Raw genomic sequence first — 26,483 nt, forward strand, 5'->3', positions numbered from 1 at the left:
CTAAGAGTTGCTGGTAGTATTATGGGATGTCTCACTGGCCAGAGACTATTATGGGATGCCTGGCTAAGGGGGAGGAGAGAGAGGTGAAAATGGTTGATATTATGGGATGTCCTGGGTGTGCTATTATGGGATGCCATGGGGGCTCCGGGAATATTTCAGTGAGGCAGGGCTGGATGCAAAAGGGAGGAGGGCTTGTTCTGGGATACCAGACTTGGCAGCCAGCATGCACTTATTATGGGATATGCCAGGGAAGGAGTGAGTGGGGAGAGATTACTGTGGGTGGGTTGGGAGAGCCAGGCAAGGGGATGAGGGTAGGTAGTGGTGAATATTATGGGATGTTCAGGGCAGTGAGACGGTGCTGTGGGAGGGGGGGGGGAGAAACAAGAGAATGTGACTATTATGGGATGCCTCCATGGGGGGAAGGGTGACTATTGTGGTGTGTATGAGTAAGGGCGAGTATTATGGGATGTTTCCGCATGGGGGGAGCGAATATTACTGGACGGTCCCCCCCGCAGGGACTATTATGGGATGTTTTGGAAAGGGGAGGGGAGTGGTTATTATGGGATGCAGAGCCGGGTTCCGAGTGGGTACTTTGGTGGGCAGAGAACTATTATGGGATGCCTCAGTTGAGGGGGTTACTGAGGTGACGGAGGTGGGACCCGTCTCCAAGGCACCAGGGGCATATTATGGGATGGAGGCGGGAGTGCGTGGGGGGGAAACAGGGGAGGAGCTTGGCTGGGGCTTTTTTCCCCTTTAAGAGGCGGCGCTGGAGCCGGAGCCATTTTCCCTTCAGCGGCGTCGAGAAATAAGAAGCCGGGGCGCCCGGAGTCGGGTGAGGGCGGGATGGAAAGCGAGGCCGGGGCGGGGGGGGGGGCGGGCGGACACCGGAGAGACGGCGGGGGGGGGGCGAGCGGCAGGCCCCCGAGGGTCGTCTGCCGTGCTTCCCCCAGGAGACCGCCGCCCGGCGCGCCCGAGGGAGGCGGGGTGGCTCTCCTCGGCTGCCCGCTCCTCCGCGAGCCCCCCTCGGGGCCCTGAACCAGCCTGGGGGCGAGGAGGGGCCCCCCCCGCGCTGGTTACCGCGCGACCCCGGCCGGCGCACGTGTCTGGGGAGCGCTTTGGGGCGCCGCTGTTCCCCGGCCGCGCTTCTCCCTCTGCGGCCAGAGCCGGGAAAGCGGCCTTTCCTCGCCATCCGCCAGACCCGGCCTTCATTCCCGTCCCCGCCTCCCTCCCTCCTTCCCTCCCTCCGTCTCTTCTCCCCCGCCTCCACCGCTTACCCTGCTTGATTTCTGCCTTCGTGCCCACCCCCATTTCCCAGGGGAAGCAAGTTTGCCTTGCTTTCCTTTGAGCTGACTGTGCCTTTTGTTTGCTATTTGCCTTTAAACGATCCCTTGGTATTTTGTCCCTGCAGCTGGACTAGTGGCCACCACCGAAATGTAAATCTTGAGGAGGTCTTTTCCTTTTTTTTTAAGTTAGCAAGAAGGAAGCCCTCAGATAGTTTTATCTTTTATAAAGTATGGCCAGGTTATTCCAGACATCCGCCTTCCTGCCCACAGGCTCCCTCTAAAAAGAACTGGAAAACCCAAAGCTGAAGTTCCTGTCAGTCTACTTTGAATGAAATAATTGCTTTGAATTAATTTAGCATTGCCCTCAGGACCACTTTGGATTGGTGCTTGGGCCAAGTCGTTGGCTTCTTTGGCTCTCCCTGGTGCTCTGCCTTTTTCTTGATATTCTAGGGAGTCAATTTGGACCATCTGACAACTTAGTAAAGATGTTGGGACTTTAAATCTTATTGCTTGCTCTTCTTTCTTCATGTAGCACGTTACTGCCATTATTAATACGAAAGTGCCAAGATAGCACAAGCTGCTAGAATCCCAGAAGCCCTCTTAACCAGAGGGCATGGCGTCGGGCATGGGATCCCCATCGCCCTGCTCTGCTGGCAGTGATGAGGAGGAGATGGAGATCCTGTTGAACAACAGTATTCATCAACATCAAGGTACATAGGAATGCTGTGATAGAAGGGGTTTTTTTAAGGCAAGGAATAAAACAATATGTCTGTTGGTTATCTGAACCAGAACTAGCTACAGAGTCATCCGTTTTATATGGGACCAGAAACATCACAACACTCCAGATTTATTATAGGGCTGACATGGAAGTAATAAGTTACCCTTCGTGTAATATTTAATGATAACTTTATGATGACAACACCGTGTAGTATCAACAATTAAACAGAACATAGAAAGTAAAAATGTGAGGTTTTCCCCACGGTATAAAAATGACATCAAACTTCTTGGATTGCAGATGAAGCTGTGATTACAGCTACTGCTAATATTTGGTATGTCTTCTATATCCATTGCTTCATGCAGAAGTTGTGTTCTGTGTTTGGGAAGAGCATTTTGTAGATCTCAAATACTTTGAATTAGTAATTTGTCATTTTTTTAATGTATTTGAAAATGGGAAAATTTTCAAGGAAACTTTTGTCCATGTACTACTGAAAGTGTCTCTCGGGTGTCTGCATCTGTTTTCTAAAACGTATATGGTTTATTTCATTTGTTGATGTGCAGAGGGTACCTTGCATGGATATTAAAGGAGATGAGACTGGAAGTATGGATAATGATTCCTATCAAAACAAACATTTCACCCTCAAAGAGTAAATCTAAGGGACAAGTGCCTGACTTTCTTTCTATTGCCAGCTTGAAAGTTTAGTATTTGTGTATTCAAAGTGATCTATGCTTTGGGTAATTGTATGACCCCCTTTTTTTCCCAGCCACACCTAGCATGGCTTAACTTTACAATTGCTCACCTTAGTCCTTTGGATTGAATATGGCCAGCATGATGCAGAGAAAGTCATGAGCTATGGATTTTGGTCACGTTTTAATTGTTTTCAGAAAACTTTTGTGTTTGAGACCAGTTATTTTCTGCAGGAACCATCTTTTTTTTAAAGAGTCATTGCTTTTGAAGTTCCTATAGTTGTTGAACCAATTAGGTATTACCTCTTTTTTTTTACCTTAAGAGAGTCAGCTCTTTTCTCTCTTCCAAAATTCAAGAGGGAAATGGATAATTAATGTTATTTTGTGTTAATCAACTGAAAAGTAAGATAGGTACCTCGGTGGATGTTATTTTGCCTAGGAAAAGCAGTGGAAAGAAAACTTGGTCCAGAATACTTTGGTTTAGTTTAACTTGAGAAATGTTTGTAGTAAGAAAGATTGGGCAGAAGGGATGTAATAAAAAATATTTCTGGCACAAGATGTATTTTCTGGTTTGGGAATACGGGACTCCACCCAGAAGTTTCCCTCTGCTTCTTGTCCTTCGGTTGCAGCAACTGCTTTGACCTGTGGCTTCCCTCATCCTGCCCGGTGCCTGTGGTTAGGAGGCCATTTTCCTTGGAGGGAGAACTAGTGACTCTAGCTGCGTGTAATGGGCGGGGGTGGCTGATGAAGGGGGAGGGGAAGAAGAATGACTGGGTTACTGTGGATCCTGTCACAAAGGAAGCTGGTTACTGACCGTGTCTCTATGTGCTTTGGGGAGTGGGAGATTGGAAGAACGGACGGGATTATGGTGTTTTGGAATGAGGAATGATGTGTTAAATTGAAAGAGAGAGTAAGGGAGAAGAAATGAGCTATAGCTTGCATTTACATTGAGAAGGTGTAATTGTGAACTAGAAAAGTACCAGTATCCAAATAGACACCTAATGATTGAAATAGAGGTTATGTTTCTTCTTTTCTGACACTTGCTGAACTTGGATACCTGAAGAATAAGTACTAAGTAGGGTGGGGAAGTTCACACAGTTTCCTATCAGGTTTGCTGTGAGGGTAAAGGTTTCAAAGTAGAGGCAAGAAGGATAATTTGGTAGCTGCTTCATATGATTTTTGTATGTTTGTTTATGAAGGACTGTTGCTATTTTTTATGCTGTTTTGATATTTACATAGAAAATGGATGCAGAAAGCCAATTAACTATTGCAGGGATTACTTCCCTGGAGTAACGAGTATTCCTTTAATCACTTTTTATTTGGGATTTGGATACAGATTTATAGGGAAGTTAGTATGTCCGGTTACATCAGTTTGGCTTAGAAAAAATGAGTACTGTATAGAAATTGCTTCTTTTAATGAAAGCTTCGTATGTGTAATTTTTAAGAGGTGATTGCATCTTCCCATTAAAAAAAAGCTTCAGTGCTTATGTGATTGATTACATTACTCTACAGTTCCTTGAATGTTACATTTCATTTATGAAATATATTACTAGTACAGGTAGTCCTTGATTTATGACCACAATTAAGCCCAAAATTTCCATTGCTAAGCAAGTTGTTAAGTGAGTGTGCCTCATTTTTTGATCTTTTGGCTGCAGTTGTTAAGTGAATCATGGAGTCATTAAGTGAATTTGGCTTCCCCCATTTACTTTGCTTTGTCAGAAGTCAGCTGGGACTTGGTGATTGTATGACCATAGGACTGTACAAAGAGCTCAAATTTTGGTCACATGACCATGGGGATGCTTCAACTGTGCAACCTGGTCATAAGTCACTTTTATTCAACTTCTAACAGTCATTAAACAAATGGTTGTAAGTTGAGGATTACCTATATTTCATCGTGGGGAGAAACTCAAACTAGAAAGAGTTTAGAAAATACCAGAATTTAAAGATTAGAGAAGTTACTGCCTACATTGTAGTTTGAAAAAATAGGCAGCTTCCGGTAAGTATAGGTAGGATGTAATCTAGGGACAGAGTATGATGTCACATTTGAGTTTTAGAAACACTCTTGCTGGTTTTATTATTTATCTCAGAGCCTGAAGAAGAGCCAGAGGAAGAACTGTTATCTGAGGCAGAGTTGCCAAAAATCAAGAAAAAGAAGAAGCCCAAGAAGCTGAAAGAACCTAAGATACCCAAGCTCAGTAAGCGTCAGAAAAAAGAGGTAAGAAAATAGAAAGTCTTTGCGTGTGTGGTGGTTGTAAAGGATTGAACTTTTTTTTAAATTGGATTATAGAACAAGATACAAAAGCAAATAGGAAAATACAGTGGGGGAGGGAAGTAAAGGATTGAAGAGAGAAAAGCTTTTTTTCTGAATAGATGGGACTTCATGTTGATGGTAGGAAGTCTGATGTTCTTTCTGAAAGAACAAGGTCACTTTATCTTAATTTTCCCCCCTGCCTCCATTCCAGCTTGGAGATAGCTCTGGTGAAGGAAATGAATTTGTAGAGGAAGAAGAGGAGGTGCTATTACGCTCAGATAGTGAGGGAAGTGACTATACTCCTGGCAAAAAGAAAAAGAAAAAACTTGGGCCTAAAAAAGAGAAGAAGAACAAAACCAAGCGCAAGGAGGAAGAAGAGGAAGAAGATGAAGATGATGATTCCAAGGTGAATCTGAAACATTCTGCTAAAGTTATTTGTTTAGATTAGTCTGAGAATATACTAGCATGGACTAACAACAGTTACAGTTAAAAGATTATTGTTCTACTTCCTGAACTTTGTAGACTTGGTGTCTGTCTTGTATTTTTCCTTTGCTCGGTTTTAAATCTCTCATGTGGTACTTCTTTGGTAAAATGCTTTTTTGGGACTGAAAAGAGTTTTCAAGTTGAGAATTTATCTCTGATAATACTAACTTCTGTATACCCTTCTTTTATTAGGAACCAAAGTCCTCTGCCCAGCTTTTAGAAGACTGGGGCATGGAAGATATTGATCACGTTTTCACAGAAGAAGATTATCGCACTCTAACAAATTACAAGGCTTTCAGTCAGTTTGTCAGGTATGAGTCTGTTTTGTCCCTCATGTCTCAGTTATACTGCATTAAATTATGCATAACTGAGTAGTTTTAATAAAGCATGAACTGTGAACTGGAAATCTAAATAGTTGTTAAACTGCTTTTAAAAAAGGCCAGCTACTCTTTCTATGCTTCTGTACCTCATTTACAAAGTAAGTTAATAATACTGTTGAACTCTAATAAGCTATACTGGTAACATTTATATCGTTATATTTCCCATACATTGTTGCAATATCTTATGCCTGAGGATTTAAATTTATAGAAGTTGAGGTCCCTGCAAATTGGTTCAATATTGCCTATAAAGAGAAAGAAAATAGTTCTAGAAACATTTTTCTGTTTTGATTGTGTTAGTATCTCATATTTTGGTGAGAACTTAGCCAGTACACAGAAAATTGTCTTGTTTGGTGGGAATGATCTGATTATTGAAGTTGAATAGAACTTAAATCTCACTTAGTCCAGCATAACCTGCTAATGCTCTTTTTTCTCTTCTCCTTCCCTTAGGCCACTTATTGCTGCAAAAAATCCTAAAATTGCTGTCTCAAAAATGATGATGGTTCTGGGGGCCAAATGGAGAGAGTTCAGCACAAATAATCCCTTCAAAGGGAGTTCTGGAGCATCAGTGGCAGCGGCTGCTGCCGCTGCTGTAGCTGTAGTAGAGAGCATGGTAACTAATGTGGATGCTGTCATTCCTCAGCCTCCTGTTGAAGTGCCACTTCGAAAGGCCAAGACCAAAGAAGGAAAAGGTGAGAGGAAGATGTAGCTACAGAGGTCCTTTTTTAATAATGTGTCTGGCAACCCTAATTTCCTTAAATATTGTTTGTATACTGAATATACAGTAGTTGAGTTCTAAGTGCTATTTAACTGGGAGGTGATATCTTCTAGGACCTAATGCGCGGAAAAAACCCAAGGCTAGTCCTCGTGTCCCTGACATCAAAAAACCCAAAACCAAGAAGGTGGCACCTTTAAAAATCAAACTCGGAGGATTTGGCTCCAAGCGTAAAAGATCATCTGTGAGTTACTTTTTTTCTGGTACTTGGGTGTAGAGGGTAGAATCTATTACTTCAGACAGTAGCTTCCGTCAGCATTCATGAGATTGGGAAGAGGTGGCTATTGTTACATCTGCCTATCTAATGTATTTGTTCTTCTTCAGAGTGAGGAGGATGACTTGGATGTTGAATCAGACTTTGATGATGCAAGCATCAATAGCTATTCTGTGTCAGATGGCTCTACCAGTCGCAGCAGCCGCAGTCGTAAAAAATTAAAAGCAGGAAAGAGGAAAAAGAAAGGTACTGAACTCTGATTAAAATGAGCTCCAAGGAGTACAGGATTCAAGAATAGGATGGGCCTATGTGTTTGAGGTTGGAACCTGCCTCAAATCCATAAAAAGGAACTTGCTACTGTCGATCTAGAGAAAGAATCAAACTGAAAGATTCTGGAATGAAGTCCTATTGAGAACAAAACAAAGAAAATCTTAATTGTTAGTTGGGTCCTCTTAGTGTATACCTGTTTCATTGTCCAGTCCTTGGAAATCACTGGTGGGATTCAAACTGCCATCTCTACAGCTGTTAGTTATCTAAAACTTGCAATTGTAAATCTTTTTATCTAGCTAATTCTCTGCGATAATAAGCCTGAAATGCATTTGTTTTGCTTAAAGACTCGATCGCTTTTGAATGCTTTGAACACTATGTCTCCATTAGGAGAAGAAGATGCAACTGCAACAGTGGATGGCTATGAGACAGATCATCAGGATTACTGTGAGGTGTGCCAGCAGGGGGGAGAGATCATCCTGTGTGACACTTGTCCTCGTGCCTATCACATGGTTTGTCTGGATCCAGATATGGAGAAAGCACCAGAGGGCAAGTGGAGCTGCCCCCATTGTGTGAGTTTGGGTTGGAGAAGACTGGGAAAGAGGTGAATGCTCGCTAGAACTTACAGCACTTGGAGCTAACAGTTTGCCTCTCCTTTAGGAAAAAGAAGGTATCCAGTGGGAGGCTAAAGAAGATAACTCTGAGGGTGAGGAAACTATGGAGGATGTTGTGGGGGATGCAGAGGAAGAAGACGATCACCACATGGAGTTCTGTCGTGTCTGCAAAGATGGTGGAGAACTTCTCTGCTGTGATGCCTGTCCTTCATCTTATCACATACACTGTTTGAATCCTCCTTTGCCAGAAATCCCCAATGGAGAGTGGCTTTGTCCACGCTGTACTGTGAGTCCTTACAATAATTTGTAACTAGTGTAAAATGTAGCATAGAGTTCATTGTGGGAATGGTGAAATTATGCGGTAAAAGACATCTTACTGAACTTTTATTCCTAAAGAGAAGTATGTGAGTGTGGTTTTGAATATTTTTTTGTAGACCTTATATATTTTATTTAAAAATGAGTTCATGAATGTCTTTGTGAACACATTGATAATTAAGAAGGAAATACTGTTCTACTCTGGGTAGGAGCTACTAGATCATGAAGTAGAAAGAGCTATAATAAAAATAACTAGACGTTGATGCCAGAATCAAATCACGAAATCTTAATGAGGAATTTGGTTGCTTATAGAAATACCTGGACCATACAGTGTTAGAACAGAATGTTTATTGGCGCTTAACCCATCATCCCCGCCCCCCCAAAAAATCACGTGTACTCAAAACATTTTCTGCTTGTTCATATGAACCACTCTTTTGTATTAACTAAAATGGTTCACTAGTTATAAGCTATCCTGATTTTTCTCCACTTGCTAATTTCTAATGGTCCAAATATTGGAATGTTCTTTTGTGCTGTACAAGACAAGTTGTTATGAAGCGTCCCTCTTGAAACTGGTTAAAAGGATCTGTAAGCCATGCTACAGTACCTGCATATTAGACAGTTGTTCTTCTGTTCTGGTTTTTGAAGATATCTAATATATTAAGTATAATTCTGTGGTTCTCATTGTATTTTTTATTATTAATCCTGGAAAGGAATATGGAATGTTCTCTATAGTTTAAAACTTTCTGGGATAGAATGTAGATCTTGTTTTTCTAATAGTGATATAATGAAAGTATTGGGAAGCTTTAGCAAATGCTAGAGGACCCAGACTAAACATTTTCTAATGCCTTTACACACCGATAGTGCCCACCTCTGAAAGGCAAAGTGCAGAAAATCTTGACATGGAAATGGGGACAGCCTCCATTACCAACTCCAGTGCCACGGCCTGCTGATGCAGATCCAAATGCACCTTCTCCTAAACCTCTGGAGGGAAGACCTGAGAGACAGTTCTTTGTCAAGTGGCAGGGGATGTCCTACTGGCACTGTTCCTGGGTTTCTGAGCTGCAGGTAAGTAAAAGCTGATCTTTCAAAAGATCAGGGAAGGGAAACTCTGACCATATTCAAATGATGTGTAATCTGCTTGTATTCCAGCTGGAACTGCATTGCCAAGTAATGTTCCGCAATTATCAACGTAAAAATGATATGGATGAGCCACCTTCAGGAGACTTTGGGGGAGAAGAAGAGAAGAGTCGCAAACGGAAGAACAAGGATCCCAAATTTGCAGAGATGGAGGAACGGTTTTATCGATATGGGATTAAACCAGAATGGATGATGATCCATCGAATTCTCAATCATAGGTTAGGCAAATAAGGAACTGTTATCTGGAAAACAAACCTGTACATGATTTATTCTGAAAGTAGCAAAGGGTGAACATGCTTATTCGACAGCCATTACTGCTGATATCTGATTTCCTACTAAAAGAATCAAATCTACTTTTGCACAACTGTCAAATTGCTTATTTTAAGAATATGCACTTACTATGAACTTAGTGGATGCCTGCTGTTTTTCCATTCTTTAATTAGTGGGTTTCCAGGAAGGGGAAAAGGATAAAGCATAATTTTCTGCTTCTGTGGACTAGGTTTATTTAGAAGGTTATGTTGGCTGTCCTCTTTTTCTTCCAGTGTGGATAAGAAGGGGAACGTTCATTATCTTATTAAATGGAGAGATCTACCATATGACCAAGCTTCTTGGGAAAATGAAGAGGCAGAGGTACAGGATTATGATATCTACAAACAGTCATACTGGAACCACAGGTAAGAATATAAACATAATTGAACAGTAACTTTATAAGGGGAAAAGGGAAGAATTATTCCAATTAGATTGATACCCTTAAGGAAACTTATCTGGAATTGATATAGCCTACTTTCTGAATGTATTGGAAAACTCGTTATGTTTCTTCTACGTATATTTGCTATAGCTCAATTTGTGTGGGTCTCTTTCTAAACAGGGAATTGATGAGAGGTGAAGAAGGAAGACCAGGAAAAAAAATAAAGAAAGTGAAATTACGAAAATTAGAGAGACCACCAGAAACACCTACAGTGGATGTAAGTTAATGGGTTGATGAAGCCTCATGGCTATACAGTCTTTGTATTCAGTTTGGGGGATAATATTTTTAGTGGGTTTTTGTTATATATATTTTTAAAGAAAAACAAATGATGACCATCATAAAGATTCTTTTTATAATTTATGTGTTTTATGTGGCAATTTAGTACTATGAGAAGTACGTTAAGCAAAGCAGAATATTATCTCTGATATGTATTAGGTGTCTAACAGCACCTATCAGCCTCTAAGCGGCAACCTCTTTTCCTAGGTTACTTGATTCATCTGCAACTTTTGGACAATATTGGGAAATGGCTTTGCTTGGGTTTAAGGAGTTTAAGGAGTTGCAGACAGATGCAGTGGGTGTTTTTCTTTTATGCCTTTGAATCTTGAGCAGAACCCTAATAATACATAGATTTGCTTTAAAGAGATGCTTCAGTAAAACAACTCTAGGCCTTGTTAAAGAATTACCTTTCGGTTTGCCAAAGTTGAAATAATTTTTCTAACCTCAGCAGTTCTATGAGTATCCACTCTGGTCATGGCAAGGCGTCAGACTATATAATTATATTGTATGTTCTATACACAAATAATCTTACTAGTTAAGTTCAAGGATGCGCATAATAGGTGATGTCTATGGATTGATAAGCAAGTGTAAGTACCATGTTACAAAAAAGATGTTGAGACTCTAGAAGGAGTGCAGAGAAGAGCAGCAAAGATGATTCGGGGACTGGAGCTAAAACATACAATGAACAGTTGTGAGAACTGGATATATCTAGACTAACAGAGAGAAGGGCTAGAGGTGACAAAACGTCTTCAAAGAAAAATCAGAAGGTTCAGTTGCCTCTTGAAAAAAGGACCTTTGGAACAACCATGACTTGGATGACTCAGAATCTCCACAGACATTTGCTTTATTTCTACTGCACAAGTTTTTAAAAAAGATAAATTGGATATTTAAAAAACAGGATATTAAATGCTATTAAGACTCCCTCAACTTTGGGAGCTGTATATGATACATTTTTTAAAAAACAAACTTGTGTTACTAAGTTTGAACAGAGACACTAAACATTTTCATTTTCTCTCCAACCTTTCTATAGCCCACGGTGAAATATGATAGACAACCAGATTATTTAGATGTAACTGGAGGAACCCTTCATCCTTATCAACTGGAAGGCCTGAACTGGCTGCGTTTTTCTTGGGCTCAAGGCACAGATACCATTCTGGCTGATGAAATGGGTCTAGGGAAAACTGTACAGACTGCAGTGTTTTTGTATTCTCTTTACAAAGAGGTAGGATTGCAGCATTCCATGCATAATTCATAAACAACATTTAAAAATTTGTTTCCTGTTGCCTTTATTTCAAGAGTTTATCTGACTCTAGGGCCATTCCAAAGGACCTTTCTTGGTGAGTGCTCCACTGTCCACCATCATCAACTGGGAGAGAGAATTTGAAATGTGGGCACCCGATATGTATGTTGTGACTTACGTTGGGGATAAAGACAGCCGGGCCATTATTCGTGAAAATGAATTTTCCTTTGAAGACAATGCTATACGTGGAGGGAAAAAGGCTTCCAGGATGAAGGTATTTTGGCAGCTAATTTAACTTTTGCCTGAGAATATTTCCACTTCTCTAGCAACATAGAATTTGTGAATCTGCACCTTGTTTTTCTAAGTTTTTTAAATCAATCAATACTTTCTGATCCTTACAGAAAGAGGCGTCTGTGAAATTTCATGTATTGCTTACTTCTTATGAGTTGATTACTATTGATATGGCTATTCTGGGCTCTATTGACTGGGCTTGCCTTGTAGTGGATGAAGCACATCGACTGAAGAATAATCAGTCCAAGGTAACTGATACATTGCTTCATTTCTATTTTTTCTGTAATTCTTATATTTTATATCCAAAATTCCAAGTTTTTAAAGAGACTCTTATCAACTGCAGTCTTGTGCTCTATATATACACATACATGTAGCTTATTCTTCATAAAATATCAGTATATTCTTTGAATTCTCCTTTTATGTACTATTATAAACATTTTGTAAGATAAATATTTATAGAAATTGTCATTTAAAAAAAAAATAGGAACACTTTTGTGTGACTCAGATTGGAACTGATTTCTTAAAATGTTATTTCACTTTTGCCAGTTTAGACATTTGCTGAAAATTTTCTTGGTGAACAGAAATGGTTTTTATTTATTTTTTAAAATATTTTAATAGCTCTTTTTCTTCCACCCTTCAGTTTTTCCGGGTCCTGAATGGCTATTCTCTTCAGCACAAACTGCTGCTCACAGGAACCCCTCTTCAGAATAATCTGGAGGAACTGTTTCACCTCCTTAACTTCTTGACACCAGAAAGATTTCAGTAAGTCCTACAATGGTCCCTGAAGTATTTATTTATTAACATCTGTGCCCCTCATCTCACTGAGGCGACTCAAGGTGGCTTATTTTCGTCTTAGCTTGAGGTTTCCATGTTTCTATTTGAATTCCTTTATAGTAATTTGGAAGGCTTCCTGGAAGAATTTGCAGACATTGCCAAGGAGGATCAGATCAAAAAGCTTCATGACATGTTAGGACCGCACATGCTAAGACGTCTGAAAGCGGATGTATTCAAGAACATGCCTTCAAAGACAGAACTTATTGTGAGAGTGGAACTAAGCCCTATGCAAAAGTGAGTGTCACAAAATAGTTAGCTTCTCTTTGCTTTTTTTACTTAAATAATAATGGTTAAGTATCCTAATAAGTATCCAGCTGCTCTGTCTTATGATATTGATTTAAAATTACTGTTTGTCTCTCTCTCTCTCTCTTTTTCTTTCTTTCTTTTTTGTTTGTTTCTTATTGCCGATCTATTTTCTCTTAATACATTTAAGGGGTGGAGAATGAGGTAAATTTATTTTAAAAGGTACTCTTAAGGTAGTTGCTAGATTTTAAGGCAAGTCATGTGAAAAGCAGAAACCAATAATGTGAGCGTTAACATTTTACAGGAAGTACTACAAATACATCCTAACAAGAAATTTTGAGGCACTGAATGCACGGGGTGGCGGCAACCAAGTTTCTCTGCTCAATGTTGTTATGGATTTGAAGAAATGCTGCAACCATCCATATCTCTTCCCTGTGGCTGCCATGGTATGTTCTGACTCCTTCAGAATCTTGATTAAAACCCTATAGCCTTTTATTATTTTTTATTGGTCGTTTGGATATTGAGGTTCTTGACTAGGTACCTTAGCCAATCATTTTTTTCAGGTATAGAAGAAAAACTGTTTTGACAAGCACCTCAGATTTAAATTTAAATAGGTCTACATATTTAATAACCGGCCCAATGTTTGTCAGTTATGTTGACTTGGATTTACTAAAACTCTGGGTGAAAGTACATGAGTATGGCAGCTGTAAAAGTAGTCAGGACAATAAAGTAGTAAGGATTACTTGAGCGAGATAAGCAACAAAAATGGCACTGAAATAATATGTACTAAATTCAGTTGTAGGACATCTGTAGCAAACCCGACCAAACCCAAAGAAACGTGAGCTTTTAACCTCTCGTTTGCTCTCGCTCGCTCTCATACACAGGAAGCACCAAAGATGCCTAATGGGATGTATGATGGTAGTGCCCTAATCCGAGCTTCTGGGAAGTTACTTCTGCTTCAGAAAATGTTGAAGAATCTCAAGGAAGGGGGCCACAGGGTGCTGATATTCTCCCAGGTAACTGAAAGGAACAGTATTTTCCTCTTGATTAGAAGTAGTTACACGTCACAGAAGCTGTTCACTTGATTATGGATTAGCAACATGTTTTCTACTGATTCCATTTATTTATTTGTACTTTTATAGATGACTAAGATGTTGGATCTATTGGAAGACTTTCTGGAACATGAAGGGTATAAATATGAGAGAATTGATGGTGGGATCACAGGAAATATGCGTCAGGAAGCTATTGATCGCTTCAATGGTATGAATATGATGGATATACCCAACAAATTTACTGATCTTGGCAGGAGCTGTGACTCTCCCTTGCATCTTCCTCCCCTCTACTAGCTAATATCTCTAAAGTTAATCTGGGACTGTTTAGACAAGCTTTGAAGGTGAAATGGATATTCCAAATTATTGACAACTGATCCATCTCTCATTTCTTTTTTCTAGCTCCTGGTGCCCCACAGTTTTGTTTTTTACTTTCCACTAGAGCTGGAGGCCTTGGTATTAACCTTGCCACTGCAGACACAGTAATAATATATGACTCTGACTGGAATCCACACAATGACATCCAGGTGAATTTGAGTAGTACAACAAAAACTTCCAAGACTGAACCTTGGAAAACAATGCATTTAGGGAGAATGCTAGATGAAATGGGTAAAAACATGGTTTGTGAGAATACAGGCTGATTTAATGAATATCTGAAAGCCTATTTTCATCTCCCTTTTTTTCCTGTCAGGCTTTTAGTCGTGCTCACCGAATTGGACAAAACAAGAAAGTAATGATTTATCGCTTTGTTACACGAGCCTCTGTAGAAGAGCGAATCACACAAGTAGCCAAGAAAAAAATGATGCTAACACATCTTGTAGTAAGACCAGGATTGGGCTCCAAGACTGGTTCTATGTCTAAACAAGAATTGGATGATATCCTTAAGTTTGGTACTGAAGAGCTTTTCAAAGATGAAGCTACCGAGGGTGGTAAGAATCTGTGCAGTGTCACACAAAGTGAGTAATTTACTTTCCGTTATTTGCTTTTATGTTTTGTTCCTTTTCATCTACTAAATGATTCCTCTTCCAGGGGATAATAAGGAAGGCGAGGACAGCAGTGTCATCCATTATGATGATAAGGCAATTGAACGACTTCTGGATAGGAATCAGGATGAGATAGAGGATGCAGAACTTCAGGGTATGAATGAATACCTGAGTTCCTTCAAAGTAGCCCAATATGTGGTGCGTGAAGAAGAAATGGGGGTAAGTGACTTGATTGGCCCTTGCTAGATGTTTCTTTTCCAAAATGGTTCTTGATAAAAAGTTCACATTAAGTTGGCAGTTAAAAACCTCTTTACTAGGAAACACTGAAAACAGGGAGACATGCTTCTCTTATAAACATGGATAATACTGAGCTATTGTTACCTTCTGATGTTGTGGTAGGAGGAAGAAGAGGTTGAACGTGAGATTATCAAGCAAGAAGAATCAGTGGATCCAGACTATTGGGAAAAACTGCTTCGCCATCATTATGAGCAGCAACAGGAAGACTTGGCTAGGAATCTAGGCAAGGGCAAGCGCATTCGTAAACAAGTCAACTACAACGATGGCTCACAAGAAGATAGAGGTGTGTGATGAACAAGTGAGGGTGAATATTATGGTTGGAAGGTAGTCTTCACAGAATTTTCACAGCCTTTTTGTTTTCCCCAGACTGGCAGGATGACCAATCAGACAATCAGTCTGACTATTCTGTTGCGTCCGAGGAAGGTGATGAAGATTTTGATGAGAGGTCCGAAGGTAAATTTTGATGCAGATTCAGGCACTGCTTTCTTTCAATTTGAGAAAACAGCATAATTGTTAAAATCCCAGCAACAATATAGAGGTTTGTGGGAGATTAGGAATATTCAATTTCTCAGTCCTGAAGCTCATTGGGTGATTTGCTATACTTTGGCCTAAAATACCTGTGTGTGAAAATTAAAAAGCAGGGGCAGGTGAATATGCTGCACATACTCTAGTCCTGTGGTTTAAATTGTGCTGTTAACTGACCTATCCTTTTGTTTTGTCAGCTGCACGGCGACCTAGTCGCAAAGGTCTAAGGAATGACAAAGACAAGCCATTGCCCCCACTCCTTGCCCGTGTGGGAGGAAACATAGAGGTAATGTATATAATTATGAGAATGTTATGAAAAAGGATGGTACTAATGTGTTCTAAGAATACTAATACAACCCTACCAGGGATGCTTGAATATACAAATATGTTACCATTACATCTAAATCTTTTTCCCTGAAATCTATTTCCTGTAACAGGTATTGGGCTTTAACGCTCGACAGCGGAAGGCCTTCCTTAATGCCATCATGCGCTACGGGATGCCACCTCAGGATGCCTTTACTACCCAGTGGCTGGTCCGAGATCTCCGTGGCAAATCAGAAAAGGAGTTCAAGTGAGTTTGTGCAATAATAGAGAAATCTCTTTTAAAAGCCCAGGGGAAGGGAAACCCAATGAATGCCAATTGTGCTTCTATGGAGATAAGGAAGAACAATATTAGAATTTGTCAAGTACTTCCTAATGAGTATACATAAGAGCCAAGTTGATGTAGGCAGAACAATGGTGCCTGTTGCTCAAGGTCTTCCATGTTAATTTCTTTGGCTACTCCAGGTGAATAATCTTGATCTAAGAGTGAGGCTGTTGCAGAGTGATTATTATTACTATAGAGGTTTCTCCCTTTTGCATTTGGCAGGGCCTACGTCTCTCTCTTCATGCGTCACTTGTGTGAACCAGGAGCAGATGGGGCAGAAACATTTGCCGATGGGGTCCCACGTGAGGGCTTGTCCCGACAACATGTTCTCACACGAATAGGGGTCATGTCTCTGATACGCAAGAAGGTGAGCTCTAAAACGCAGTTTCCATCTATTCTACAGATGAGAAGAAAATATTTCAAAAGGCCTTCTAATCCTTCATAGATATGTGATACACTGATTAGTGCATCTTTTTGCCTCTATTTACTCATTTGAGTTCAGGAACATAGATGTTGATATTCTTAGTTTGTTTTGATTTTGAAAAGAGTAATATATTTTCTTTTTTTTCCACCTAAGGTACAAGAATTTGAACATGTGAATGGACGCTGGAGTATGCCAGAACTTGCAGAGATAGAGGAGAACAAAAAGCTTTTGCAGCCGAGTTCGCCTTCCCCCAAAACCCCAACTCCGTCTACACCAGGAGATACTCAGCCTAATACTCCTGCACCTGTTCCTTCCTTAGGTGAGAGCCTTGAGTTAGTATCTTCGAGAAAAAGCAGTCCAGCTTTCAATTTGTGCTCCTCCTGCCAAAACTGTGGCAGAGAGCTTGGGGATGGACGTAAATAAAACACTCTTATCTTAGGAGGACTTCTTCAAGTGTTGAACTGTCCTCAAAGGCACAAGAGAACATCCAGATAGAATATTTATATCAGAATAAAATTCTGACGGAGAAACATCGGCTCTTATGAGAGGGGGTGGTGGAAAACCTTCTGAAAAGTTTCTTCCTTTGTGCTTATATTATAGAGGAGGGAGTGAAGGTAGAAGATGGAATCGCTATCAAGGATCAAGTGGAGCCCATAGAATCAGAGAAGGAGATCAGTCCTGCAGTTGCTGCTTCTGTTGAAAATGAAGTTCCAGTTGAGGTGAGTGTCTGCCAGAGGTTTATTTAGTATAAAAAATAATTTTTCTCCTAATGTTCTATTGCTATTAAAAATTCTCTTAAGTACTGCTCAATTAGTCATAATCTCTTCAACTTTGAAGATGAAAAACTGCATCTTTACCTAGGATTGCACAGGTATCCTTCGCAGTTATAGCAGGACCTTATTTGATTTAGGAAGAGAACTTCTAGAAGTGTCCCTGCATGCTCGGAAGTAATTTTTGGTTTTGAATCCAAAGCTTCGCAAAACTCTGTTAAAATTGCAAAATACACAGGCATTCTTTATTGTATATAATAAATTTTAAGATAACTTTCTGCTGTTACTAGACATGCGGTGAATTTTTTTAACAGGGAATGGTTTTACTTTCTTACACTCTTATTGACTAAATATTCTGCTTACTCTTCTCCCATATAGCAGGCCCCGGCTTCAACAGAGACCAACTCACAAGAGGTAAAATCCCCTGTAAATACTGTAGAAGCTGAAGAGAAGAAACCAGATGACCTGGAAGTGAAAGAGGAGCCTATGGAAACAGAAAGTAAAGGTATACCTCTAGTGGCTATGTGTCATATTCCACGGGTGAATGAAATTGTAGAGCATGGGAGTTCTTGGTGTAAATGGAAGCTCCTAAGGCTAACAGGGTTAACCTGGATTGAGACTGTACAGTTTTGTGAGAAGCACCCAAGACACCCATTTATACAAATGTTTTCCTCCATAGCTGATACAGAGAAAGTGGAAGAAAAGACACCTGCGGAGCCACCTGCTGAACCTCCCACAATTAATCTTGATGAGAAAGGCAAGAGTGATATTTATTGTACATTTAATCCACACAATAAAATAAGTTTTCTAGGCAGAGGCTAGGGTGTGTTTGGAATGTTAAGATGGACTCATTGGTAATTGTCTAATTATTTGTTCTCTTTTCAGAAGAGAAAAAGGAAGATGAGAAGAAAGATATAGTGATGCTGCAAAATGGGGAAACACTTAAAGATCCTGCTGATGATCGGCATAAGAAAGCCATAAAACAACGGTTCATGTTCAACATTGCAGATGGTGGCTTCACTGGTATTAACTGGCAATAAGGATATATGTTTTCTGGGAGGTTTTTTCTACTCAATTGTAAACGTTTTGTCTCTTGCTTTGCAGAGTTACATTCTTTGTGGCAAAACGAAGAGCGAGCAGCTACAGTTACCAAGAAGACATATGAGATCTGGCACCGGCGCCATGACTACTGGCTCTTGGCAGGAATTATAAAGTATCCTTCCTCTACGTCTATGGAGATTCTCAGTCATCCAGGTCATGGTTTTCCCAAAGGTGCTTTTTCAAGAGGCAACTGGACTTTCTGGTTTTTCTTTGAAGTTTCTTGGATGAGAATTGAAACATCTTCAAAGAAAAGAAAAACCAGAAAGTCCAGTTGCCTCTTGAAAAAGCACCTTTAGGATATCCTTCCTTTAAGAGCCATGATAGATTGATTGACAATTTGACTTAGCTAAGGCAAAACAGTATGATTCTTGGGTTTAAAACAAGTCTGGTATTTGCATTCATATCTCTTAACAAGAATAGATTCTGCACACTGCAGTCTAAACATTTGTATTATATTCAGATGCTTTCTTTAATAATAAAAATGCTTGTTTGCTTCTAGTGGGTTTTCAGATTTCCTGCTTTACTTCATTTTACATTTACTGTTCTCCCCAACTTTTAGAACTTTACTTTGCTCTGTGGCCCAGCATATCCTTTTACTTATTAGGATCAAATAGATCTCCGTTTGCAAGCAGGGTCAGCTCTACCAAATTTTTCAGCAGTGGCTTGGCAGATGAAGTAGTAAGAAGAAGAAACCTGACAGCGTCCAAAGAAAGGATTTTACCTGCAAGTCTTCCCTGTGAATAAATTGGAATCCTACTATAATCCCTAAATTGAGCTTAAATCTCACTATTTATTAACTCAAATAAACTGTAATTATTACTGATTTACCGCATTTTCCCAGTTATTTTTTTCCTGAGCTTCTCCAATTACAGTCATGGTTATGCTCGATGGCAAGATATCCAGAATGATTCCCGTTACGCCATCCTCAATGAGCCTTTCAAGGGCGAAATGAACAGGGGTAATTTTCTAGAAATAAAGAATAAATTCTTGGCCAGGAGGTTTAAGGTGAGCATTCCTTCTTAGGATACAGTTTCTTTGTAAATGTGGCAAATGAATAGGTTAGATTTTTCTTCAAAAATAATTCAGCTTTTTTCTTTTTTAAATTTCTTTGAGGGGGGATTAAGAACAGGAGAGATGGGTGGATGAGTTGAAAGTATCGTTCTCTTTTTTCTTTTTGAAGGGTAAGGGTGGGCTTTAAAGGCAAAAATAATGCCTCCTGTCTTGATTTAAGGCACCCTTTTGCCCCTTAAAAGTTGCTATATAAAATCTGTGGGAAATTTCTCTGATTTTATGTGCAGTTAAGTCAGGGTTTTTTTTATATAAAAAGAAGAATGTCTCAGGTTATGAGGGTATTGTTGACCATATGATGAAGCCTAATTCAGCACATAAAGAGCTTTGTGATTTTTAAGCAATACTCTTAAAATATTCTGCAAGTGGTATTTGTCATAGAAATGATTCTTTTGTAACATTTTGACTTAGTATTAATAGTTGAATTGTACACCTGTATTTATTATTTTTATTTTAGTGGTTAGGTTTAAGATCCTAATACGAGTTACTTTGAGGCAGCAGGACAAAGAATTAGTTGTGCATTTGTGCTATATGGCCTTGCAATTAAAATTTTGTGATAACTTGTTAGAGAATAGCAATAGCACTTATATACTGCTTCACAGTGCTTTACCCCCTCCCCCCCAAGCGGTTTTACAGACTCAGCTTATTGCCCCCAACAGTCTGGGTCCTCGTTTTGCCCATCTTGGAAGGATGGAAGGCTGAGTCAACCTTGAGCCTGGTGAACTACCAAATTGCAGGCAACCGGTAGTCAGCAGAAGTGGCCTGCAGTACTAAACACTAACCACTGCGCTATCGAGGTTCACTGAGAATTATGAATGTTTGCTTAGAACAACAGTATATAGGTCTTACAAGACATTATAAACTGAATGTAACATACAGGAAATATGGCTCTTGTACCTAAAACTGAGGACCAACATTGCTTTTCATAGCTACTGGAACAAGCCCTAGTGATTGAAGAGCAACTACGGAGAGCTGCATATCTAAACATGTCAGAAGATCCATCTCATCCCTCTATGGCTCTTAATACCCGTTTTGCTGAAGTGGAGTGCCTAGCTGAGAGCCATCAGCATCTATCCAAGGAATCTATGGCTGGGAATAAGCCAGCCAATGCAGTGCTTCACAAAGGTGAGGACTGGGGAGACATTATTTAATGAGAATAGGGGTTGAATTGCATGCCAGTCTATACTCTTCCCCCCACCCACCCCTTGCTCCCTTGACCCACATTGTTCCATGCACCACTAAATATATCCTTTTCTTTTTCTCAAGGGAAGGAGGGCAGCTAGTACTTGGGGAAAGCTCCTGTTTCAGTTCAGGAAAACAAATCAATTTTAAAATGAGTAGGAAAGTTCCCCAAACAACTGGTGATTTTACAAATACTAAACAATATAAAAATTTGTTCCAGAAAATAGAGCAGAAGATGAGATGGATTCCAGGTTGGCTTTTGTGCAAAATTACCCTAGTATTTATCTCTATAGAGGAGCATTTTCTCTCCGGTAGATAGGGCCCAAGAGTTTCTTTCCCGCGTAGGTTAATTTTCTCAATATTTTAAATTTGTTGACATTTCTAATTAGGAAATAGTTGTAATGAAGGAAGTCCTACATTTCCAAGGTTTTTAGTGCTCAGTTTAGGATCATTAATTGGTCTTTTTTAAAAAAAAACACAGACCCAGAAGCTAATGGGTATAGTCTTACAATGGATATAGAAACTCTACATATCCTGTTAAAATGCTAGGTTTTTGAGATAAAAAAAAATAGAATCACTTCAGAATTTTTCCTCCTTTAATATAACATATAAGCTGTACAATTCAATTTAAAAAGAAACTGAAATATTTTGGGGGGGAAATAATAAAAACTTAACAATAAAGTGGTTGCATAAAGATGCACACTCTTAAACTAATACTTTGTTGAAACATCTTTTGATTTTATGACAGCATCCAGGTTTTTGGGGTAGCAGCCTATCAGCATGGCACATCTTGCCGTGGGAATCTTTGCCGATTCTTCCTCACAAAAGTGCTCCAAGTCTGTTAGATTGCAAGCTCTTTGGGCCACCCCACAGATTTTCAGTTGCATTCAGCTCGGGCTCTGATTGGGCCATTCCAAAACTTTGGTCTTTTAGTGAAGCCAATATTTTATTGATTTGGCAATTCAGTATTTTAGCAGAGGTCTGAAGGTTTTGTGCTAAAATTGGCTGATATTTGGAACAGTTCATAATTTTCTCCACCTTGACTAAAGCCTCAGTTCTAGTTGAAGCCTCCATCATGCTTCACTGTGAGTATGGTGTATTTTGATTATGTGCAGTATTTTTTTTTGCACCAAAATTCTTTTTGGAATTAATGGCCCAAAAGCTCAACTTTGGTCTCATCACACTATAAGACATTTTCTCACATGAATTTGTCAGATATGATGTAAGGTTTTGCAAAATATTTCCGGGCTTAGATTTTTATTTTTGTAAGAAAAGGTCTTGCCACCCTTCCGCACATCCCAGACATACAAAGTATACAAGAGATTGTTGTCACATGTAGCACACAACCAGTACTTGACAGGAATTCCTGCAGCTCCTTTAATGTTGCTGTGGCTTCTTAGTAGCCTCTTGGACCAGTTTTCTTATTTTTTCATCAATTTTGGAGGGATATCCAGTTTTTAGTAATGTCACTGTTGTGCCATATTTTCTCCTTGTTGATGACTGTCTTCACTGTGTTCCATGGTATATTCAGTGCCTTGGAAATTTGTTTAAACCCTTCTTCTGACTGATCATTTTCAACAGTGAGATCCCTTTTATGCCATGTAAGCTCTTTGCAGACCATGGCTTTTGCTGTAAGAGGCAACTGAGTACATGTCAAACAATCCTATTACTATGCTGAATTTTATGTGGGATTGATCAGAGTCACTTTAATTGATGGGACATTTGTACTGATTACTATTTAATATCAGTTTGAATGAGATTGGTTAATTTTGAACACAACCATATCCCTGTGATTGGTTAATTCTGAACACAGTCACAATCCTACTTTATAAGAGGGTGTGAACACTTATGCAGCCACATTATTCTAGTTCTTGTTATTTACCCCGCTAAAAGATTTCAGCTTGCTTAAATTTTACAGCTTATATGTTATATTAAAGGTTGAAAAAAAATCTGAAGTGATTTATCTTGGTCTGATTTTTTTTTATATCTCAAAAATCTGGCATTTTAACAGGGGTGTGTAGACTTTTTATATCCACTTTAAGTGTTCACACCCTCTAATAAGTAGGGATATGGTTATGTTCAAAATTGACCAATTACATTCAAATTGATGTTAAATAAATGCCATTAATTAACTCTGACTAGTCCCATATAAAATTCAGTTCTAGTAGGGATTTTCTGACATTTACTAGTTGCCTCTTACAGCAAAACCCATGGTCTGCAAAGAGCTTACAAAGCATCAAAGGGATCTCATTGTTGGAAGGTATCAGTCAGGAGAAGGGTACAAAAAAATTTCCAAGGCACTGGATATACCATGGAACACAGTGAAGACAGTCATCAACAAGTGGAGAAAATATGGCACAACAATGACATTACCAAGAACTGGATGTCCCTCCAAAATAGATGAAAAAACAAGAAGAAAACTGGTCCGAGAGGCTGCCAAGAGGCCTACAGCAACATTAAAGGAGCTGCAGGAATTTCTGGCAAGAACTGGTTGTGTATTACATGTGACAACAATCTCCCGTATTCTTCATATGTCTGGGCTGTGGGATAGCATGGTGGAACAGAAGCATTTTCTTACAAGGAAAAACATCTAAGTTCAGTTACATTTTGCAAAAACATACATCATGTCTCTCAAATGCATGTGGGAAAATGTGTTATGGTCTGTTGAGGCCAAAGTGGAACTTTTTGGCCATAATTCCAAAAAGTGTGTTTGGCAAAAGAATGATACTATGTGTCACCAAAAGTACATCATACACACAGTGAAGCATTATTCTCTGGGGCTTCTTTTCTTCAGTTGGAACAGGGGCTTTAGTGAAGGTGATGGAAATTACGAATAGCTCCAAATATCAGTCAATTTTGGCCCAAAACCTTCAGGCCTTCTTCTGAAGAGTAATTTCACCTTTCAGCATTACAACAACCCAAAATACCTCCATTCACCAAAAGAAGATCAAAGGTTTGGAATGGCACAATCAGAGCCCAGGACTGAATTCAATTAAAAATCTCGGAGGTGACCTGAAGAGGGATGTACACAGGAGATGCCCTCACAATCTGACAGACTTGGAGCACTTTTGCAAGGAAGAGTAGGCAGCGAGTCCCAAGGCAAGATGTGCCATGCTGATAGGGTCCTGCCCCAAAAGACTGAATGCTGTCATAAAATCAAAAGATGCTTCAACAAAGTATTAATTTAAAGTGTTAGTTTACAACTACATTATTGTAAGTTTTTATTGTTATTTCTCCCCCACCCACCTACCCCAAAAAAGATTTCAGTTTGTTTTTAAGTTGAACTGTACAGTTTATATGTTATATTAAAGGTGGAAAAATTATAACGTGGTTTATCTTGGTCTGATTTTTTTTTTTTTTGGTATCTCCAAAAAAGATACCATTTTAACCATTGGCATTTTAACAAGAGGGTGTAGACTTTCGATATCTATTGTACTTCTTTTGTAGTGGATTCAGACAACTTGAATATTTCCTTTTCAAATGGCCACAAGAAGGGCATCCTTGAAATTCTAATGGTGTGCTGCCCAGAATCATTTGGTGAGAGGGCAGCTACATAACTAAGTAAATAAAAATTGGAAGTTCTTTCCATAGGAGTGAAAATACTTATTTTCCCCATAATATTACATCAGCAGAAATCAGGGAAGAACCTTCTCAAATTTTCATTCTCCATTCATCCTTCTCTTCTTCCTCTTATAACTACAGGCAAAAAGTAAATTTAGAGCATGAAAGTGTTGCTTTTTTTAATAGATGCCATAGAATAGATCATACTATTATCTCTGCTTAAAAATAAAAGCACGGGTTGGTATATAAGGCCCTGTGCAGATTGTAAAGAAAGGAATAACTCCTGCAAGTTATTGAAGACATGTTTAAGATTGGACTGTCCCAAAAGACAAGAGCTCTGCGATAACCAATACCTCGAAAATAACGCTCTTGTGAATGCTTTCTTATACTCTAATACAACACACAATTTTAAGGCTAACCTATTCTGAAAATTATACTTCTAAGCTACACATTACACACCTTTGGCACAGTCTGCTCTATAGTGATCCAGAAAGGGGAAAAAAGCATCCTGGTCTGAATGGCTATCTGATGAAAATAGAGAAACACACAACATAGAGTTACTCAAGTCTGAGCAATTCTAAATTATAAACAATGTTTCTTTACTGGATTACAGATTCTTCAGGAACCTTCAGAAGTATGTAATAAATGATAGAATGTACCACCTGTACTCAAAAAAATGTTTTTTTTTTTTTCCAAACGTTGCTGCTTTTCTTTTTTAACAAGGATAGTAAACCTATTCAGCATCAGAAATGGACTTAAAGAGATCCAGCTCTGATGGCTATGTAGTATACTGGAAGTTTGTGAACCCTTTCGAATTTTCAAAATGTCTGCATAAATGTAATGTAATTTGTTCTTTACACTTCTAAAATTAGATAAAGAGAAGCCAATTAAACTTGATGAAAATAATCCTAAGTTACATGCTTGTGTGGGGAAAAATAGGTGAACCTTTAGGAATATTACTTCATTTGAAGGGAAAATTAGGGTCAGGTGTCTCAGTCAATGGAATGATAGTCAGGTATGAATATAGGCCTGCCTTATTTAAAGAACAGAATTCTGAATTCACTGTCAAAGTTTGATCTTCCAACACAGTTATGTGGAGGTGTGGCATGGGCTGAACAATTTATGAAGATCTTCAAAAAGCACCAGTCTGGAAAAGGTTACAAAACTATTTCCAAAGCACGTGGACTCCACAAATCCACTGACAGGCAGATCATGTGCACTTTGAGGCAATTAAACACAGTTGTTGCCCTCCCCAGGAGTGATCAACCAACCAAGGGCACACCAAGAGCAAGGCATGCAGTACTCCAGGAGGTCTCAAAGAAGTTCAAGGTAACGTCTAAGGAACTAAAGACCTCTTGCATTGCTAAATATTAGTGTTCAAGAGACTACCGTCAGGAGAACTGTGAATAACAAGGATACACATGGCAAACATACAAGGAGAAAGCCACTTAATCTCCCAGATGACATTGCTGCCTGTCTATAGCTTGCAACATAAATAAATCAAGGCATTGGAAGAATGTTCTGTGGATAGATGAAATCAAAGTACAAATGTTGGGGCTTGGATGAAAATTGTTGTGTTTGGCAAAAGGCCAGCACTGCATTCCAGTATAAACTTATTCCATCTATGAAATTTGGTGGTAGCCGTATCAAGGTTTGGGCCTGCTTTGCTACTTCTGGATCGGGACGGCTTGCCATCATTGATGGAACTATAAATTATGAATTGAACCAGTAAATTCTACAGAAAAAACATCAAGTGTTTTTGCCTGTGAACTGAAGCGCGAGAGAAAATGGGTCCTGTAGCAAGACGACAACCCAAAGCACACAAGTCATATGACCAAATAATTGTTAAAGCAGAAGAAAATTAAATGTTTTGGAATGGCCAAATCAAAGTCCTGACCTTCATTCTACAGAAATGTTATGGAAGGATCTGAAGCGGGCAGTTCACATGAAGAAGTCCACCAACATACCTAAGTTGAAACTGTTCTATAAGGAGGAATGAATTAAATTTCTTCCATGCTGATGTGCAGAATTGATCAATAGTTATCAAATTTAGTTGCAACTGTTGCTGCCCAATTGGGGGCACACAAGTTACCAAATACAAAGGTTCACATACTTTTGTCACACA

The 26,483-nt window shown here is 39.3% G+C and overlaps 1 protein-coding gene and 1 non-coding gene across 4 annotated transcripts in view; both read left to right on the top strand.

Moving 5' to 3' along the window:
- The first annotated feature begins 218 nt into the window (after positions 1–218).
- Positions 219–26,483, top strand: part of CHD4 (chromodomain helicase DNA binding protein 4) — a 29,893-nt gene continuing 3,628 nt past the window's right edge. Inside the window, exons 1-39 of one of the 3 annotated variants that reach the window (XM_087923031.1) lie at positions 219–255; positions 1,816–1,993; positions 4,775–4,902; positions 5,150–5,344; positions 5,614–5,732; positions 6,249–6,490; positions 6,630–6,757; positions 6,898–7,033; positions 7,445–7,626; positions 7,715–7,954; positions 8,845–9,048; positions 9,133–9,338; positions 9,663–9,794; positions 9,989–10,085; positions 11,175–11,366; positions 11,458–11,658; positions 11,786–11,923; positions 12,316–12,437; positions 12,570–12,743; positions 13,057–13,198; positions 13,637–13,768; positions 13,895–14,012; positions 14,204–14,328; positions 14,493–14,757; positions 14,831–15,003; positions 15,184–15,364; positions 15,448–15,534; positions 15,804–15,892; positions 16,044–16,177; positions 16,475–16,619; positions 16,830–16,995; positions 17,277–17,395; positions 17,825–17,951; positions 18,126–18,203; positions 18,332–18,469; positions 18,551–18,659; positions 19,420–19,552; positions 20,545–20,740; positions 23,000–24,112. In XM_087923031.1, coding sequence (XP_087779157.1) covers positions 1,897–1,993; positions 4,775–4,902; positions 5,150–5,344; positions 5,614–5,732; positions 6,249–6,490; positions 6,630–6,757; positions 6,898–7,033; positions 7,445–7,626; positions 7,715–7,954; positions 8,845–9,048; positions 9,133–9,338; positions 9,663–9,794; positions 9,989–10,085; positions 11,175–11,366; positions 11,458–11,658; positions 11,786–11,923; positions 12,316–12,437; positions 12,570–12,743; positions 13,057–13,198; positions 13,637–13,768; positions 13,895–14,012; positions 14,204–14,328; positions 14,493–14,757; positions 14,831–15,003; positions 15,184–15,364; positions 15,448–15,534; positions 15,804–15,892; positions 16,044–16,177; positions 16,475–16,619; positions 16,830–16,995; positions 17,277–17,395; positions 17,825–17,951; positions 18,126–18,203; positions 18,332–18,469; positions 18,551–18,659; positions 19,420–19,552; positions 20,545–20,740; positions 23,000–23,391 — 5,982 coding nt within the window. In that variant the 5' untranslated portion in view covers positions 219–255; positions 1,816–1,896 and the 3' untranslated portion in view covers positions 23,392–24,112. Of the gene's footprint in view, positions 256–574; positions 833–1,815; positions 1,994–4,774; positions 4,903–5,149; positions 5,345–5,613; positions 5,733–6,248; positions 6,491–6,629; positions 6,758–6,897; positions 7,034–7,444; positions 7,627–7,714; positions 7,955–8,844; positions 9,049–9,132; positions 9,339–9,662; positions 9,795–9,988; positions 10,086–11,174; positions 11,367–11,457; positions 11,659–11,785; positions 11,924–12,315; positions 12,438–12,569; positions 12,744–13,056; positions 13,199–13,636; positions 13,769–13,894; positions 14,013–14,203; positions 14,329–14,492; positions 14,758–14,830; positions 15,004–15,183; positions 15,365–15,447; positions 15,535–15,803; positions 15,893–16,043; positions 16,178–16,474; positions 16,620–16,829; positions 16,996–17,276; positions 17,396–17,824; positions 17,952–18,125; positions 18,204–18,331; positions 18,470–18,550; positions 18,660–19,419; positions 19,553–20,544; positions 20,741–22,999; positions 24,113–26,483 lie in introns of those variants that run through there. The other 2 variants (XM_087923030.1, XM_026713334.2) reach the window with 2 other exon arrangements.
- LOC113444565 (small Cajal body-specific RNA 11) lies at positions 17,030–17,164 on the top strand. Its single transcript, XR_003375255.1, has one exon.

Source organism: Pseudonaja textilis, chromosome 2 (assembly GCF_049901715.1).
Source record: "Pseudonaja textilis isolate UNSWEBS1 chromosome 2, rPseTex1.2, whole genome shotgun sequence".
Classification (NCBI taxonomy): domain Eukaryota; kingdom Metazoa; phylum Chordata; class Lepidosauria; order Squamata; family Elapidae; genus Pseudonaja; species Pseudonaja textilis.